General features: G+C 45.7%; 1 protein-coding gene across 1 annotated transcript in view; it reads left to right on the top strand.

The window, feature by feature from the left end:
- The window catches only part of ELAVL1 (ELAV like RNA binding protein 1), a 38390-nt gene that overhangs the window by 7847 nt on the left and 12572 nt on the right, over nt 1-17971 (top strand). Inside the window, exon 2 of the mRNA XM_065652313.1 lies at nt 4436-4619. Within this exon, the coding sequence (XP_065508385.1) occupies nt 4448-4619 (172 nt within the window). The 5' untranslated portion in view covers nt 4436-4447. The remainder of the gene's footprint in view (nt 1-4435; nt 4620-17971) is intronic.

The following is a 17971-nucleotide window of genomic DNA, read 5'->3' as shown; positions in this document are numbered from 1 at the left end:
CATTTCTGCAAAAAGTCCTTTGGAGAGCTTTTCAGTCCAGTCCTGAGAATGCAGACCTGACTGTTGGTGAATGAACAGTCTTTGAAGCAGGTAGTAAAGTCTTGGACTATATGAATTTGAGCATCTCCAGAATTAAGGAAGATTAGGGCAAAGTACATCTGGTTTCTCTTGGTTATTTGATGCATCCTTGACCTTATAAGCTTGAGGGCCTCTTACACAAGGAAGAAGAAGGCTGCCTTTTAAAACAAACTGTTGCAGGGTTTGGTTGATTTTTAAAAAATTCTCATTTTAGGAACTGCTGTGCAATGGAACTTAGTCTTAAAATGTCTTTTTTGGAGGGGCCCACAGAGTCGAAGACCTGTTTTGGAAAGGCCGTGCGGTATGTAGCCAGTATCACTGCAGGCAGCCCTTCCCACACAGGGCTCCTGTCCGTTCCTGCTGAGAATTCAAGTGTGTTCAGACTTCTGATTTATGTCAATGTGTATTGATAAACTTCAGTTAATGAAGTGACAGATTCAAGTTAGTTTCTAGGCCTGGTTCTCATGTCTGGGATATTTACTGATACAACTTGATTGTTCCCTCTTTGGTAAAGAAAGATCCAGAGATTCCTTCAATATATTTCAGTGACAGCAGAGTGAAAAACTTGTTTCCTTATGTAGCATTTCTCATTTCATTCATACTGACTGTGTTATACCACCTTTTCTTTTTGGAGTTCTACTCAGTATGCAAAGGTTAGCAGCTCTTCAGGGGCTAGTTTGGTTTTCAGTGGCAGGAGAACTTCAGCACCAGCAGATGAAGCGGTTTCCTACTGACTTCCAGGCTGGCCAGAAGTGGTGGTGGTGCAGTAGGTCGTGTAAGTGCCTGGTGGAAGATCAGGAAGAAAGGAGCATCTTCCTTATCAGCACTCTGCTCCTTTTCCTCTCCCCCACTATGCCTTTATCGCTCTGCATGCTTTCTTCTGCTATCCTGTAACAATGTTTACCCGGCCTTTATGCCAGGGCTTCCTCTAATTTTTTTTCCTAATGGCAGAAGAAAAGCAGATGGCAGGTTTCCTTCACAGCTCTAATTGCTTCTGAATCAACAGTGCCCCAGGCACAACCTGTTTATCACGAGGAGATCGAGATGGTAAGTGTTGCAGACAGTGAGATTAGAGGCTGTGGTATGATCATTTAAAGTTCAGAGCCACTTGCCAAACTCCTGTCAATTTTGCTTAATGCCAGATCTAAGTTGGTACCTTGCCATCGTGGTGTGCGGCGGAGTTTGCTGTGCTTGCTATCCAGCTGTAGTGCCTCCTTTTTAGGCAGCAGATACACCTTGGAGGATAAAAGAAAACAGACTTCTTAATTTTAAGGCTTTGAGTTTGGAATGCATTAAAATATATAGCAACTTCTTAAACTTGGCAGGTGGAAAATCTTGGCAGCAGGAAGGTTTTGGATCATACCTTAGGCAAATTTGGTTAAAGTGAAGGAAATTTGAACTTCTGTCTTGTAAAGCTGGAAAAATCTCAATGTTTCTTCCTTTGCTGACTAAATACTCTAATTGTACTGTACAACTTCCAGCTCATCAACATATTGGTGTGTTGTGCTTGTAGGGCTTGAATTTTATACAGGATGAAGGCAAGCACGGCCACCTTCCAGTAAAACAGTTTTGAAAACGTGACTCGTGGTTTTATAGCTCAGATATGTTGAACAAAGCAGGTTCAGCTGGTTGAGTATCGTTTAGCAGAACAGGAAACTTTTCTGTGGTTGTGCTTGGGCAGTTCTGACAGGGCTGGAAGGGAACGTGTATTTAATGACATAATTTCACAGGACGACTTGAACAACCTGGCAGCTTAAAATCATCTGATGAGGGAACGTCCTCCCCGCTCCTGGCTGTGCGGTTTCTCCTCTGGTGCTTATCCTGCTGCAAGGAAAGCAGCTTAAAACTGCTGACACAACAGAAAGTGCTTCCCTCCCGGCGGTGTTTTCTGTGCTTTCCTGGTACACATGGGTTCTCCCGGGGGCAGAAGGTGCTGGGATTGCTGCTGCTGCTGCCTGAGACACAGAAATGGGGCAGAGGAGGATAATCAGTGGGTGAGGGGAGCAGGACCTCTCCTGTGAGCTGCCAGCCGCTAATGCTTCAACACGTTAAAAAAAGATTCCGTTTGAATCTCTACTGTGCTAAATCTCAACGTAAGTCTAGTCATGGTTTATTCTAAAATGGTGTAAGCTGTTATTGCCATTGAAAAAACTCTGACCTTCACAAGAAGAAAGTGGGAAATAAATGCCAAATGCGACTTAACAATCGCTCCTGTGGAGGGACTTTCCGCCCCTCCCTGCAGGCAGCATTCCCTTTGTGGACTTAGGGTTTCCAATTGCTATTGCTGACTTATTCCATTATTCCCTGGCAATGCTGATTCTTTATAGATGCTGCTCTGTAAAACAAACCCGAGTCCCATTGCTGCTCAGGCCCTGGGCCCAGAGGGGTCTGTAGTTGGATGGAAACCTGTGAGCTGATGCTACAGAGTTATCTTGTGGTGCTGTAACTTTAAGTTGTAACTTAAAATCGCCTTATTTGAGAAGCATGTGTGGTCCTGTGAATGCTTCTGACCTATCCCAGTGCAAAAATCCATTGAAATGCAGCCAGTGTGACCGTGTGGCACTGGAGGCTTGCTGGCTCGCTGCGTGGGTAGAGCTGGAAGCTTTTGCATCCTCTGAACGTCTGACCTGATGTTTTACTGGTGGCTGAGAAGCAATAATATCTTAAAATGTTCTAATTCAGCTCAGATTGATCATCCCCTCAGGCAAGACCAGCCCCGTGCCAGTGCTACCTGCTCCAGCTCATGTGCTCAGCTCTCCAGTGAACTGCAACCGCTGGAATTTCAATGGTCGTTGCTCATGTACAACATGCTGTGTTATTCTTTTGGCCAAATGAGCGCGTTGGCCAAAAGTTCTAGTGAAGTAAACACAAAGTTCATATTTGAGCCTGTGGTAATTAATTATTCTGTGGTGGCGCCGAGAGATTCGATGAGAAGTGGGTTTCATGTTGAACCTGGAAGGTTTACATGGGCTTTCAGAAGGGAGTTAGAGTTGCAAGTCTGCTGCTCAATTTCCAGTGCTTGAGTTTTTCATGAGCCTGCTCTCCTGCAGCAGGTGACACAGTCATGGACCTTTATTGGGGAAATACAGTGGGTGAATCTGAACTTACAGAGTTGGTAAACGGAGTATAGCAAGGACAGATGATTAGCTAAGCAAGCATTGCTGATTTATGCAGCCGACCTTCTGATGGTGTTCCTGTAGTGAGAACTCTGGATTAAAGAAAACACGTGATCCTCTCAGATTAGCCTTAAATTCATCCAAAAATAAGTGTTTGGTCCTATGCCCCTTCCTGGTGGAGTCTGAACTGGAGGCACATTCATGCTTAAACATGACTGCAGTTGTTGTTTTGGAGCCAGAGATGTTTCACTCTCTTGGACTGAGAGGATGAACAAATCTGCAGCAGCAAACTCGAGAATCAGAATCTGGAACCATCTGAGGAATGAGCTTCCCGATGGTGTTTCCAGCCAGAACGCCAGTCTGTGCTCCCAGAACCCCCTGGACACCATGATTCTCTTGTTGCAGGAGCAGCATTTGGATATCCTGATTTTTGACTATTTCAAAGTGGTTGTAAAAGCAATTTAAAATCTGCTATTCCGGGCACGGAGGAGGAGCAGCGGGAGCTGATGTCCCTGCGGATGGTTCACTAAGGCAAAGTATCTTCAGGGGATGCAATTTCTGGGTGTTTTCTCAAGGCTTTCTTTAAAAAGATGCAAAAATAGAAACTGTATCAAACACTCAATAAGCACCAAAGTGAGTGTTCCAGTACAGATTAATCTGTTACATATATGCAATTAAGCACTCACCCAAAGGCAACCGTGTCACAGTAACAGGGCCTTAAGGTGCAGGATAAGCTATGTGTAAAGGAGAAAACAGTTAAAAATACACAGTCCCCGGTCAAAATACTGAACTGGCTCTAGTCGATCTGGCTGCTGCTCTTCTAAGAGCTCTGGGCATGAGGTTGGAACGAAGGTTGAGGTGGCAGTTTTGGTTCTGGCTGCTCCAGTGCTTGGACATGGGGAACCTGATCTTTTATTTGGCTGCTGCGAATACCTTAGTGTTTACAGGAATGTGTACAAAACCTGTCTGATGCTTTTTATTAATGTCAAAAGAAACCCCTGAAATGTTCTTGAATGGTACATAGTTTCGTAAAATGCCGTGCTTGTTAGTTTGAAGGAATGAATTGTCCTGGATTTTCAGTAAGTAATGTTTTGGTTTGTGAGTGGAAAAAATGTGAAGTTGAAACAGTAGCTTGTTCTCAGTTTTTAAAAATAAACATTCAAACTTATTTCAGGTGGAAAAAGGTTCGCCTTGTTGAAATGCAGAGATGTAGAACTTATTTGGGATTTTTCTCTTTGCAGATATAATATAAAATGTCTAATGGTTATGAAGATCACATGGCTGAAGACTGCAGGGATGATATCGGTAGAACAAATTTAATTGTGAACTACCTCCCTCAGAACATGACGCAAGATGAGTTACGGAGTCTATTTAGCAGTATTGGCGAAGTCGAATCTGCAAAACTTATTCGGGACAAAGTTGCAGGTATATTCTAATGTATAAGAAATGTTTTGCTTTGTGGTAGACTGTTCAAGCAAATACTTAATTCAATGCAATTTAACATAGAAATATTAAGTATTTGTGCGTGTGTCATCAACCTGTTAATAAATATGCATCTAACTGTAGCAATGGTAAGACTAGATGTTGTGCATAAGGAAGATGAAATACTTAAGGCTGAATTAATGACTGATTTATATATGGTTAAGAAATCCAAGAAGTACAGTTCCTAAATGTGAACGTCAATAGACAGGTCTGAAACTGTCTTGAATTTGGTCCCCAGCTTATTTATTCTGCCTACAGTCTGAGCAGTTTTGACTCTACCAGAGCTCTGAATATGCCAACAGACCTTTTGATCTGATCTTGATCCATAAAATACGGGTGTGGCCTGTGTCTGGAACACTTGTAGGCCTTATTGCTCTGCAGGAGTTCTTTACTTAAGTTCTTTAAATAAGATTATGAATAGTAGCTTTAAAAATGAGAAGAATGAATTGTTAGAATTTGTGAATATCAATGTTTCCTTGAAAACAAACACATGCTGGTAGAGCAACTGGTTCCATAAGCCATATCTATTTAATTGCAGAAGCTTTTTATTTGCTGTGTGAAGATGTTTTAATCCTTGCAGTGTTAAAAATCTGCATTTACAAATTCTGGTGATTTTTGTTCAGAATTTGGAATGTTGGGTTTAGTGGCAAACGTGCTTGTTGCTGGTGCTGTTAACCAGTGGTGCCTGTTTGTGCTCAGCCTGCACACGATGCCTTGTGGAATTTTCTGCTGCATGTGCTCAATCTTGTATTTCAGATTCTAGCAATACTGACTTAGATCATTATCTAATCCATAACAGAACAGGTCTGAAACTACTTAACTGGATGTAAGAAACTGTATGAATGCTGATGAAACATGTGAGAATTCTTCATCTGTTGTCTTAACTGACTTTAGTATTTTATTTTATATGCTCAAGAATAGACATGAGAACTGAATAATTGAAGACTTTATAATTTACTTTCAGAATGGCTTCTGTGATTTCCACGGCTTTAGTTTTCCTGATTTCTTTCAGATGAAGCTTCATGTGATGACTGTCTACCTCAATCTGTACTTATGGAATATATATGTAAAATCATCGTGAAATAGTTCCATAAAATACTGATTCCTCTGAATATTTTGGTAGCTGAGCATTCAGCCTCGACGCTGTCATGCAGTTTGAGATGCTTAGAAGTAGAACCTTGCTCTGGAGGCCACTTGTTTAATGAGAGCAAGACATTCATCAAACGTCATGGCTGATCCACACCTTAGACCTGCAAATAAGCACCAAAAGGTCTGTGTGGGAGGGAAGAATGTTTTAAATGGGGAGCAAGACACCTCGGGACCTCGAGAGTCGACTTCACACTTCCCTGTAGCACCGAATGGTGAGGTCTGGGTAACTTGAACTTGGAACTGGACAGTGCTGGGTAGTTTAATGTCCAAAACATGTGCTTGTGTGCTTCAGGTTTTCTTAACAACCCTCCAAAGAATCTGAAGTAAAGCTCCTGTCAGTGTTGCAGAGTCCTTGAGTTCCTGTGGACAAAGCGCTTGCTTTTCTTTAGAGTGATGACAGGTGTTTAATTCTGCATGGTGGTGGTGGTCAGACCACTTCATTTTGTTACTACCTAATTTTTCATTCACTTGCATCCCCATTAGGAGCAATTTCCAGCCTTCTCCATGCTCACTAATTCAGAATACCAGTAACTAAGAATTGGCTGGTTCGGGAACCTTCTAAAAGTACTACCTTTTTTTGTTCCTTTTACTTTTCTTTCCACCCCTGAACGTTTGCATTAAGGTTCCTGTGCTGTAAAACTCCCCTCTACGCAGATCCCATGTTTGGCCACCCCTGCGGAACAGTCTTGTGGCAAAGTTCTGCTTCCCTTGTGCCACCACTTGTGTTTTTCTGACCCCATGGCAGACTGGGAGGAAACCAGAGCTGCCAAAACAACCTGTTTAGCTCCCTGACCTTGGTTTCTGTGAGCTCAGATATGTCATAATATCGGCATGTAAGATGTGGTGGAGTTGAGTGGCCTGAACCAGGTAACCTCTCCTTTTGGTGGAATTAGGCTTTTTAGATCAGTTGAGTTATTTTCAATGAAATCACAGCTTTGGTGCCCCCATGACATTCTATTAAATCCAAGCATTTTGTCTTTGGAGTGGCCTTTATTGACTGTAGTTGCAGAGTTAATATTTGATAATGCTTACTTTTCATAAAACAATGACATGGGGTTTTTTTTTTTCTCAATTAGTTCTCTATTAATGAAACATGTAGGGCAGGAATGTGCTCTGTCTGGAGTGCAGTTTTTAATGACTTATCGAACTGGCCTTCACTTGCTGGAGACTGATTACTTTGATTCAAGAATCAGTCTGGAAGCCAAAGTTTTGTGTTGTTTGAGCAAAGCATTTCATTAGGATCAAAATATACATGTTGAGTTTTCTTTCAAATACAGCATGGTACTGAACAACTTTGTGTTCCATGTACTAGATTGTGTTTATAAAATTTAGAGAAGCTCTTTGAAGCCACTAGGGCACTTATCCTTTATTCTGTTATTGATGAACACTATGGGGAGCTGAAAGTAGGAACAAACCGTAGTGTGGGTTCCTTACTGGGAATATTCTGCTTTGTGTACACATGGATTGTAGCACTTGGTAAAAGTGTGACTCTGCATTTGTTTTGCTGTCTGTGATGTGATAACTTTTTTCTGTGTTTTTTTTTGTTATTGTTGTGTTTTGTTTTGTGTTTTTTCCCCAGTAAGTGTAAAGAGAAGCTTGTGCAGGGCTCCTGCAGCTCCTGCCCACACTGCGAGGCCGTGCTGCTGCTCTCTCCATTCTCCACTTCGTGCTTTGCATTCCTAAGCACTTCCAGACTTGACTTCGCTCAACTTGTGATGAGCTCAGGGTCAGTGGGTGAATGTTGGGTTGTTGCTCTCTTGCTCACTGCACTTGTATTTATGGTGAGCATGACTTGGACATCCAGGATTTTCATAAGAGAACTGCAGAACTCATATTGGATATTGTTCTTTCTGTCTGATCTTAAAACCAACACCAATCTCACCTCGGGGCTGTGAGCTCTGGGGATACATCACAAGGTTGCTTCTCAATATCGTGTGGCACAGTGTCAAGTCTGAGATGTAACTTTTTGCTCTTGCATCTCCTGGCCTTTTGCGGTAATTGTTGAGGCTTGTGAGTAGCCACTGTCCCAGTTCAGTTGATGAAATCCTCTCTTCTGTGGCTCTGGCTGAGAGGAAGGAAAAGTCCTGGGCTTTGTGCGATGAGCCTGCACCGGTTACACCGCAGCCTGTGCCACTGACTTCAGCCATGACAGCGCCAAACTTCTGCTCTGTGCTGGTTTCCTACCCAGCAATGTGTCCAGTGTTATATGTTCTCTTTCTTGGATCTGCCACCTCCTGCCGTAGATGATTCAACAGAAGAAATATGTCCTGTACCATATTTTGCATTGGGGGTGCTTGTCTTTGCTGGGACATCCAGATTCCAGCCAATCTGCTGTGCTGGGCTCCTCTTACATGTGAATGTTTTTAAAGCGTTTTTCTTCCTTCAGTCTGTGGTACTGCAGAAATCCAGCCCTTTGTGGTACGCTGGTCTTGCCGGGTTCCTTGCAGCACAGGTGTGGGTGGCTTGTTGTGTCAGGACATCTGATGGTGCACAATGTGGATGCTTCTAATCAATAGCTGGAAGTTTTCTGAGAGAACCTGCTATCTTTAATCTGCTGTTTGTGCAGGTGTACACAGGCTTTTGGTCCTTCTGGACCAAATGTTAAAGCTGAACGTTAGTCTGCCATGAGTGGCAGTTGGATTTAGTTTCTCTGTCTTCCTCTTACTCTGCTCAAGTGTTGGTACTTCCAAACCTGACTGTTCTAGAGCTCTGAAAAGGTTGCGTTAAACTTCCCTGCATGTTTAGGGTCTCGGACTGCTGAGGGATCTGTGTATTGCTCATGATACTGACAGCCCTGCTCTGAGTACCTGCTGACAGGTTTGCTGGGTGCGTCTCTCTGTAAAAATGTTCTGTCTGATGGCGGTTGATTTTTGTTAGGGAGGCATCCAACTTCTTGATGGTTCTTGTTCCTTCCCTCACACCTTCTGTACTGCTCGAGCAGGGAATAAGGTATCCCTGCGATACTCATGGCTTTCTTCTCTAGGAAATCTAGGATATGATCCTTCAGCCTGTGCCAAAGGCTCCATCTGTCCCTGCCAGCTTCCAAAATACAACCAGCTCTGTGCATACCCTGGAGGGAGACAGTGGCTTCCTCGCCACTGTCTGCATTTGTTGAGGTGAGTCTGAGCTCTGGAGCTTGCTGTGGTTGAACTCCTTGGTCAGCAGCTGTCAGGGACAAAGATCTCGCTCTGCTGTTGCTGACTAATGTGAAGCAGAATCGACATTTTATCATAGAATCATTTTGGTTGGAAAAGACCCTTTAGATCATCAGGTCCAACCATAACCCAGCCCTGGCACTGCCCCATGTCCTGAGAACCTCATCTCCGTCTGTCCAACCCCTCCAGGGATGGTGACGCCACCACTGCCCCCACCACTGCCCTGGCAGCCTGTTCCAATGCCCGACAGCCCTTTGGGGAAGAAATTGTTCCCCAGATCCAACCTCAACCTCCCCTGGCGCAACTTGAGGCCATTTCTTCTGGTCCTGGTGCTTGTTCCTGGGGAGCAGAGCCCGACCCCCCCTGGCTCCAAGCTCCTTTCAGGCAGTTCAGAGATCAGGTCTCCCTTCAGCTCCTGTTCTCCAGGCTGAACTCCCCAGCTCCCTCAGCTGCTCCCATCACACTTGTGCTCCAGCCCCTTCCCCAGCTCTGTTCCCTTCTCTCAAGTCGCTCCAGCACCTCAAGGCCTTTCTTGGCATGAGGGGCCCAGGATTCGAGGTTTGGCCTCCCCGGTGCGCAGCACAGGACGGTCGCTGCCCTGGGCCTGCTGGCCACACCAGTGCTGGTACCAGCCAGGATGCTGGTGGCCTCTTGGCCACCCGGAGTTTTGTGGCGACTTGTAAGGTGGCGTGCAGAAATGTGAGGTCTATCTCAAAAAATACTGCTGTTATGGCTCACTCGCACTGCAAGTGTGCATGTGGCATGTCGCTTACAGGACCATAAAGAAATCACTTCTATGTACTGGGAATTCTTCAGGAACTGATCTTGTGGCAGATGTGCTTCCACTGGCCCCAGAGCACCAGAAACTTCTCAGTGATGGGCCGCTCTGGTCATATACCCACCCCTCGGCTGACAGACAGCGCCCCCGAACAATGAACCTTCCTGGACCAGTCCCAGAAATGGCCACAGCTCAGATGAACTGGGGTATAAATGGAGTCACCGAGCTCATTGCCTGTCTAATGTGACCTTTGGGTGCCTCTGTGACAGCTGCGGATCTTCACCTGTTCCCTGTCTTTTCCTTCCTGTGGTGTCTTCTCTGGAACGCTCTTTCACAGAAATTATGCAGCTGGAAAAGGAATCAATGGCTGTGTCCTTGTAAGCTTTGGAAGCAAAAAGGGGAGGAAGATTTCGTTGCACTGTTTTCAGATGCTGAAAGGTGATCAGTAGCTCTCTAGCTCACATGACAGGGTAACTCTCATTAGCGCAGTGGACTTCAGTCTAGAAACAGAATTCTTAAGTGTTCTTGTTTTGTGAAAAGTATTTAAGTATTCTCTTTAGCTGAAATTGTTTCCTTTTGCGTGGAAAACAACCATGAAATTGCTTATGCAGTTTTGCTGTTAACTGTGTAATTGGAATGCATCATTACCCCTGGATTTTTTTCCTGCCTCTTTAATCACATTTGATGGTATGCAATTTCTTTAGATGTGCATTCAAGAATGCCCAGCGACAATGGTTAACTTAATGAAAAGTGCAAATGGCTTGCAGACAAATTGGTCAAATACTGAAAATGTTAACACCCTTCTAGCTTTGCCAGCTTCACTTACTTTCCTTTATCATGGGCTTGGCCATATAAACTGCCTCAGAGGTTAAGAACTAAGCTCTAGCAAGGGAATGGGAATACAATTAATGCCAAGGTTGCTTGGATCCTTTAGGTGGGTTCAGAGCATGGCTTGCAGAAGCAGGAGCTGGTGCAGCAGTTCTGGGCTCTGCTGCTGAATGTTCTGGGAGCTCTGGGGATTGTCAACGGGCTTCTGGGAGCCTTTGGGGAATGGAGGTGTTGCTGCTGCTGGGAAAGGAGACCTGGACTTATAGCAAGGAGCTCTGAGCTCGGTCAGCTGTACTAGACCAACAAAAGGTTGGAGCTTTTGTTCCAGTTGATCCCTGGTTAGGGAACAGCAAGCACCTTTTTAACTGTTGCTTAGGACAGGCCTATGTACCAGTCAGGCCTAGAGCAGAGCTCGGAGCGCTGCAAACAGCTGTAGCAGTGCAGGTAGGGCCATGGGCTGTGTCGCCATCAGCCTGGGTGCTCTCGGAGCGGTGGTGACACGCGGCACGGTCTGCAGCTGTCCCTGTGACAGCAGGGGCCTTGACTGAAAGAGAGGGTGCAGCTGTGCAGGGCTGGGGCTGCAGGGAGGGCCTGGGCCTTTCCCTTGGGCTGGGCAGAGAGACCCGTTCCTATCGCTGCCGGAGGAGCCGGGGCACCCAGTGAAGGACCTGGTGTGGGTGGGCAGCCGGTCTCTGAGGTTGGTGAGCAGCAGCACAGAGTCCAGCTGAAGGCCAGTCACTAGTGAAGTACCCAAAGGTTTGATATCAGGGCCAGTTCTGTTTAAAATGTTTGTTAATGACCTGAATGCTGGGGTAGATGGCACCCTCAAGGCGTTTGCAGCTGATACCAGCTGGGAGGAGTGGCTGGTGCACCGGGGATTGTGCTGAGAGCAGGGCTGGTGGAAAGGAGGGTGACTGCTACTGCTTTAGGGTTGTGAGTATCCTTTTATTCTATCTGGAGACATTGAAAGGATTAAATATATTCATGGTTCATATCCTTCCTTATGATACATAGGCACATAAAGTCAAAATGGCCAACGCAGTTGGGTCAGCAATTGAATGAAGTGCTCTGCTTTACAAAAGCTGACATCTTCACTTTGTTTGCTTTTTCCCTCAGCAAGCCATAAAAATGAGCCATATAGCAAAATCTTCAGTTGTACTCTAATACTTCTGAACATGTTTTCAGTGGGAGTTATTGTTCCATGTCTTCCTAGAATACTTCCATTCTCTTCCAACAGGGAGGCAGTTTGTTTCTGCAGAATAGCAATTTGATCATAGAATGTCCTGAGTTGGAAGGACCCACCAGGATCATGGAGTCCAACTCCTGTCTCTGCACAGGACACCCCACAGGTCACACCGTGTGTCTGAGGACGTTGTCCAGTCTCTTCTTGAACACTGTCAGGTTGGGGCCGTGACACCTCCCTGGGGAGCCTGTTCCAGTGTCCAGCACCTCTGGGTGAAGAACCTTTTCCTCATGTCCAACTGAGCCTCCCCTGGCACATCTTCCTGCCATTCCCTGGGTTCTGTCACTGTCCCGGAGAGAAGAGCTCAGCCCTGCCCCTCCTGCTCCCCTGCTGAAGCTGCAGCCCCATGAGCTCTGCCCTCAGTCTCCTCTGCTCCAGCTAAACAAACCCAGGGACTTCAGCCGCTCCTCATATGGCTTCCCCTCCAACCCCTTCACCAACTTCGTGTCCCTCCTCTGGACACTCTCCAGCAGCTTTATCTCCTTTTCTCTTGTGTCCCTAGCCCTGCACACAGCGAATGCTCCAGGTGAGGCCGGCCCAGCGCAGAGCAGAGCAGGACAATCCCCTCCCTGCCCGGCTGGCCCTGCTGTGCTGGATGCACCAGGACACGGTTGTTCGTCTTAAGCTGTGATCGTGTTGACTCTCAACACTTGCGTTGTTGTGTCCGCAGCTAAAAAAGTCTCATTATTTGAAAGCCGAAGTGTCTTCCCAAGGGGATGGAGGGAGTGGATTTTTCAGCCTTCAGTATCTTGGATAGTCAGGTTTCTGTTCCAGCCATAGATCAATAAAATCTGTTTTAAAGTTTAAAGGAATGAAATTTTGCAGTATGTGGGCAAGGCATTTTCCTCCCAAAGACTTCCTCAAGGAATCAGCCTGTGGTGTTCATGCACAGTTTTGGGCCTGGCATTTTCTGTGTTCACTTCACAAATTCTTTTCACTTCACAAATCATTTTCACTTCACAGCATCTAGGATGCTGGAAATTTATCTGGAAAAAGAACTCTGAAGTGAATTAAATTTCAATAGAAAAGTGTTCTGGAAATCAGAGAAAGGAAAAAATTCAAAGAGAACATACAGAAATTGTAAGTATGCAGAAGGGCTTCATTAAATCATAGAGCATGATAGGACAGTTTGTGTTGAAGGGACCGTCCCAGCTCCCCCAGTGCCATGCCTGCCGTGAGCAGGGACATCTGCACCAGCTCAGGTTGCTCAGAGCCCCGTCCAGCCTGGCCTGGGATGTCTCCAGGGATGGTTCAGCCACCACCTCTCTGGCCAACCTGGGCCAGGCTCTCACCACCCTCAGGACCAACAATTTCTTCCTCGTGTCCAGCCTGCATCTCCTCTCCTTTAGTTTAAAACCATCACCCCTTGTCCTGTCACAACAGGCCCTGCTCAAAAGTCTGTCCCCATCTTTCTTATTGGCCTCTTTTAAGCACAAAAAGGCCGCACTAAGGTCTCTGCAGCTGAACCCCCCAGCTCTCTCAGCCTGTCCTCCCAGCAGAGCTGTTCCAGCCTCGGGTCATTTCTGGGGCTCCTCTGGCCCCTCTCCAGCAGGTCCATGTGTGTCCTGTGCTGAGGACCCAGAGCTGGACCAGCGCCACAGGGGGGTCTCACCAGAGCGGGGCAGAGGGGCAGGATCCCCCCAAACCTGCTGCCCACGGGGCTGGGGATGCAGCCCAGGGCACCATTGGCTGCTGGGCTGCAAGGGCACATGGCGGCTCACGGCCGATCTCTCACCCACCAGCACCCCCAAGTCATTTTCTGCAGGGCTGCTCTCCATCCCTCCATCCCCAGCCTGGATTGATACTGGGGGTTGTCCCAACCCAGGTGCAGGACCTTGCACTTGGCCTTGTTGAACCTCATGAGGTTCACATCGCCCCACTTCTTGAGCTTATCCAGGTCCCTCTAGATGGATCCTGTCCCTCAGATGTGTCAACTGCACCTCTCAGCTTGGTCTCATCTGCAACCTTGCTGAGGGTGCACTCAATCCCACTGTCTGTGTAATTGATGAAGATATTAAATAGTACTGGTCCCAGTGCGGATACCGCTTGTCACTGGTGTCTCTCCAGACATTGAGCCATTGACCACTACCCTGTGGATGCGACTCATCCACCAAACAGTCCACCCGTCAAATCCATCTCTCTCCAGTTTAGAGAGAAGGATGTTGTGGGGGACCCTGTCAAGGCCTTACACGATTCCAGACAGATGACATCCGTAGCCTTTCCCTTGTCATCCCGTCCCTGTCCTCCCTGTTCTCAGCACAGCTCCCAGAGGCTCTGTTCCGTTGTCTCCCCAGGCAGAGATGAGGCTGACAGGTCGGTAGTTCCTGGGCTCTTCCGTTCTACTCTTTTTTTTTTTACAAAAGGTGCGATGTTTCCCGTTTTCCTGTCACGGGGTCTGTACCTGACTGCCAGGACTTCTCAGATATCGTGGACTATGGTTGGCAACTACATCAGCCAGTTCCCTCGAGACTCTGGGATGCATCTCATCGATCCTTTTGTTTTCAGGATTCAGAGCTGTCACTCTTACTGCATGTGGTTGAATTTTTTAAATATTGTGGGGATAGTGAGCTCCCTGGAAGCTGTCTCCTTGAGCTGGGGTAAAGCACAGACTTATGTCGAGGTAGCTTTGCAGCTTTTGATTTTTTTCTGAAGAAGCGTCTGTTTAAATTACTTGTAGTCATTTTTGTTTCAAGGCAAATGTCGTTTATTTTGCAAATAGAGGAGAGGCTACTTTAATGTGTAATGGTTTCCGGAGTTGTCTGAAGGTCAGGCTTTCCAAACCTGGTAAATGTGATTTTTTGCACTTAAACTTCCATAAATGAGACCATTCATCGTTTGGCCATGGAACAGAAAGTGGCTTGTGTCCTGGTTTATAGAGCCAAATGGAGCAGTGGGGACACACTCTATTTGAAAATCATTATCAGTAAAACTAGATATCATTTTCTTTGTTTCCTTTCTACTGCCGTTCTGTTGCAATCAAACGTCTTTTCAATAAGACATTCTGGTTTTAAGTCTCAAGCAGGAATTGGCTCAGATGGCAACCTGTGCCTTGGTCATAGAAACTGTAATAAAGCTGAATTCAGTTACTATGGAAGAAAGTTCTGAGCATTGACACTGAGCACAGAGGAGTTTAAAGGACAAATATTGTGGAAATGCTTAGATATTAAGCTAGGCTTTGGGTTCTGTACTCCAAAGGCTGTACTTAAAGTGTCCGTGGAGCAGGTGTGGTGGTTCCTGGTGATGTTGATGGACTAAGCCAGCCCTACAGCCAGTGCTACAGGTGTCAGCCTGGCTTAGGCACAGAGCCAGACTATCCAGGTAGGCCAAGCTTTACCCCCAACCTGCCCAACGTGATAATGTTGGATTCCTGCAGTGCTCGCTTGGTGTTTGCATGACTCATGATAGTTTTGGGCAGTGTTTATGGCTAAACTGGAGATGAAGCAGAACTGTAAAAAGTCATTCAGAATGATTAATTGTAGCTTGAGGAAGTTATTCAGGAAAAACAAAACGAAAACAACACACCTTGCTTCCATTTTCCAAAATCCGTATAAAAGACTGTAGAGTATTTGTATTGGGCAAAGTGGTGTTGAAGATTAGTGTGCTGCTTCAGTACCTGTACTATTGCTACTGTACTTAGTCCCATCTCAAGCTGCATGTTTTCTAGTTTTCTGGGACTCGCTGTGCAAAGCAACTTGCTGTTATTTTTTTATTATTTTTTGTTTGTTCGCATTCCATTCAAGTCTCAGCTGCAGTTGAGCTCTGGCTTTCCTGAGCCCGAGTGGCCCATATTTCTGAGTTCCTCCTCCTGCAGCTGCCTGTTTGCCCTGAGCTCAGCCCAGCAGCTCCGCTGACACGGCCGCTTGTGTTCCTGGTGTCAGGATGTTCAGAAACAAAGAAGCTGGATGTATAACGTTAACTTGTCTCCGGGGGTTAGAACATCAGCTCCTCACCGCCCGCTCTGCCGGTCCCGCCTTGCTGCACCTCTGCATTGGCGTAAGCCTTTTGTTGGCCGTTTGAGCAAAACTGCAAGTTCTCTTTCATCAGAGTTCTGTGATTGTGTATCCCCAGCGATACAATAGTGTCACTAAAGAAATCCCACAGAAGGCACATCCGAGCACTTCTAATCTGTTCTTATCCCTTGGAACTACAGAGTTACTGGTTCGAATTCTGCTTTTTCAGCACATTGATGGCTGATATTTGGACATGGTACTTCTTGATGCCTTCATACGTATTGGAGCTATTTGCTTATCACTCACAGCACAATTTTTAAAGCCAAACAAACAAAGCCCAAACCCAACTATCTTTCCAAGATGCTGCATCTTCCCCCGAGTGACATTTGGGGAGATAAGTTCCATCCTTTTGTGTTATTTACATGTACTTTTAAATTTCATCTCAAAATATTGTTTCCCAGTTTGTAAAACAAATTCTAAACTAAACCACCTTTGTACTGAGGCGCTCTGACGCAACAGGAGCCAGGTTGAAATGTAGGTTTTCTTGAGAAGGAGCAGGTTGGAGAGAATCTGCATTAGCTGCTGTCCGAGGGCTCTGGAGTGAAGTGGAAAATCAGCACGAGCTCCTGTGGAGCTCCCCAGTGCAACTGGAGGTGTCTGGCGGTGCTGGGGAGGAATAAAACCGGAGCCAGGAGCCGGAGCAGCGTGTCTGAGGAGCTGGGAAAGGAAACGAGGACATGGCCAGAAACCCAAGTGATGCACAGAAAGAAAACCAGTGCCCTCTTTCCTGAATGGGCTTTTTATCACGGAAACAAAACCAGATTCTTTCTGCTGAAGGCGTGTGGCCGTTTGCTTAAAACTAGGTTTTATGGTCACTTTGTTAATTCTTCATCCAGATAAGGACCTGCTTGTTTAGGTTTTTTAATCTTTTGAATAGCTTTGTGTTTATGTATATGCAAACTTTTAAAAAGGTTTTTAATATCTAATAAAATAGTTCAAAAACTATTACAGTACTGCCTTGTCTTGCACAACAGGTTTCTAGCAGGCTCTTAATATGCTAAAGCAAATAGCTTGTCTCCCTGCCTGGGATAAACACTTGACGTAAATCACAATGCTGTGTAAGTGCTGATTCCTTATATATTTCCTGGTGTGCCCTAAAGGAAGGTAGTTTGTGGTGTTTAGGAGGAGGGAATATGGAGTAAAATTGTGCAGCAGAGGGTGTTCCTGAGGAGTGATCCTTCAGTGACAGGACTCGTGTGTTGGATATCCCAGCTGTTCAGAGATAGAACCAGTAACCGAACGGCAGGAGATGGCTGGGACTGATAGTATTAAGTATTTAGAGCAAGGTAAGTTAATACGTGTTGTCAATTTTGTGTAAGTTGCCTTTTTTCGGACACTGAAGGACTGTAAAGTCATGTTACGCTGATACAATTTGAAGGTGGTAAGTACAGCCTGAGAGGGAAGGTCTCTATTCTAGCTTTTGTAGAGAAAGAGAGGTAATTGATATTTTCTTACTTAGTGTCAGGTAAAAGTTAACAGGACTATAATTTCTGGGTTTTAGTACGAGTGTACTGTCGAATGCCTGCAGCAAATATGAGAAAATCTGCAAACTGTTGTAATCCTCCCACTGTGCAGACCCTTGTGTTTTCAGTCTGTGTTTCTTTCTGTAAACCCCATTACATCCCTGCTCGCTCTTTTCCCAGGGCATTCAAACCCTTTTTAAGGATTAGTTGTTGAGCGACCTGTATAAAATTAGCGATGGCAAAGGTGCAGAATTTTGCACAGGTTCAAACAGTGGAAAGGCCAAGGGGCCGTGGCCATTGCTGGGTGTGCTGGGAACAGCTGCTTGCAGGGACGGTATTTGCACAAGAACAGGTAGATACCAAGTATGAAGACCTGTGTTTAGAAAGGAGGGGGTTGTTAATCATGCTTTCAGTCAGAGCGCCTGGGACAAAAATCCAACTATTTTTAAGGTGAAGCTTGCTTAGCTTTTAGGGAAAGGGAATTTGGACTTACAGGGACTGGACCTGGATCATGTGGTTCCTTTTGGTCCTGCGTGTCCATGAGTGCTGTTACTTATATACAGGATAAAACCAGAACAAAGTAGTTTCATCTTCCTTGTCTCTGATCCCAAACAGTCCATCAACACGTAACCTGGGTGATGCTTTGGCTGAGCAGCGCCTGCTGTGTCC

Source organism: Caloenas nicobarica, chromosome 27 (genome assembly GCF_036013445.1).
Source record: "Caloenas nicobarica isolate bCalNic1 chromosome 27, bCalNic1.hap1, whole genome shotgun sequence".
NCBI classification, from domain to species: domain Eukaryota; kingdom Metazoa; phylum Chordata; class Aves; order Columbiformes; family Columbidae; genus Caloenas; species Caloenas nicobarica.
Note: the sequence above shows the minus strand (reverse complement) of the source record. Positions and strands in the feature narration are given on the sequence as shown.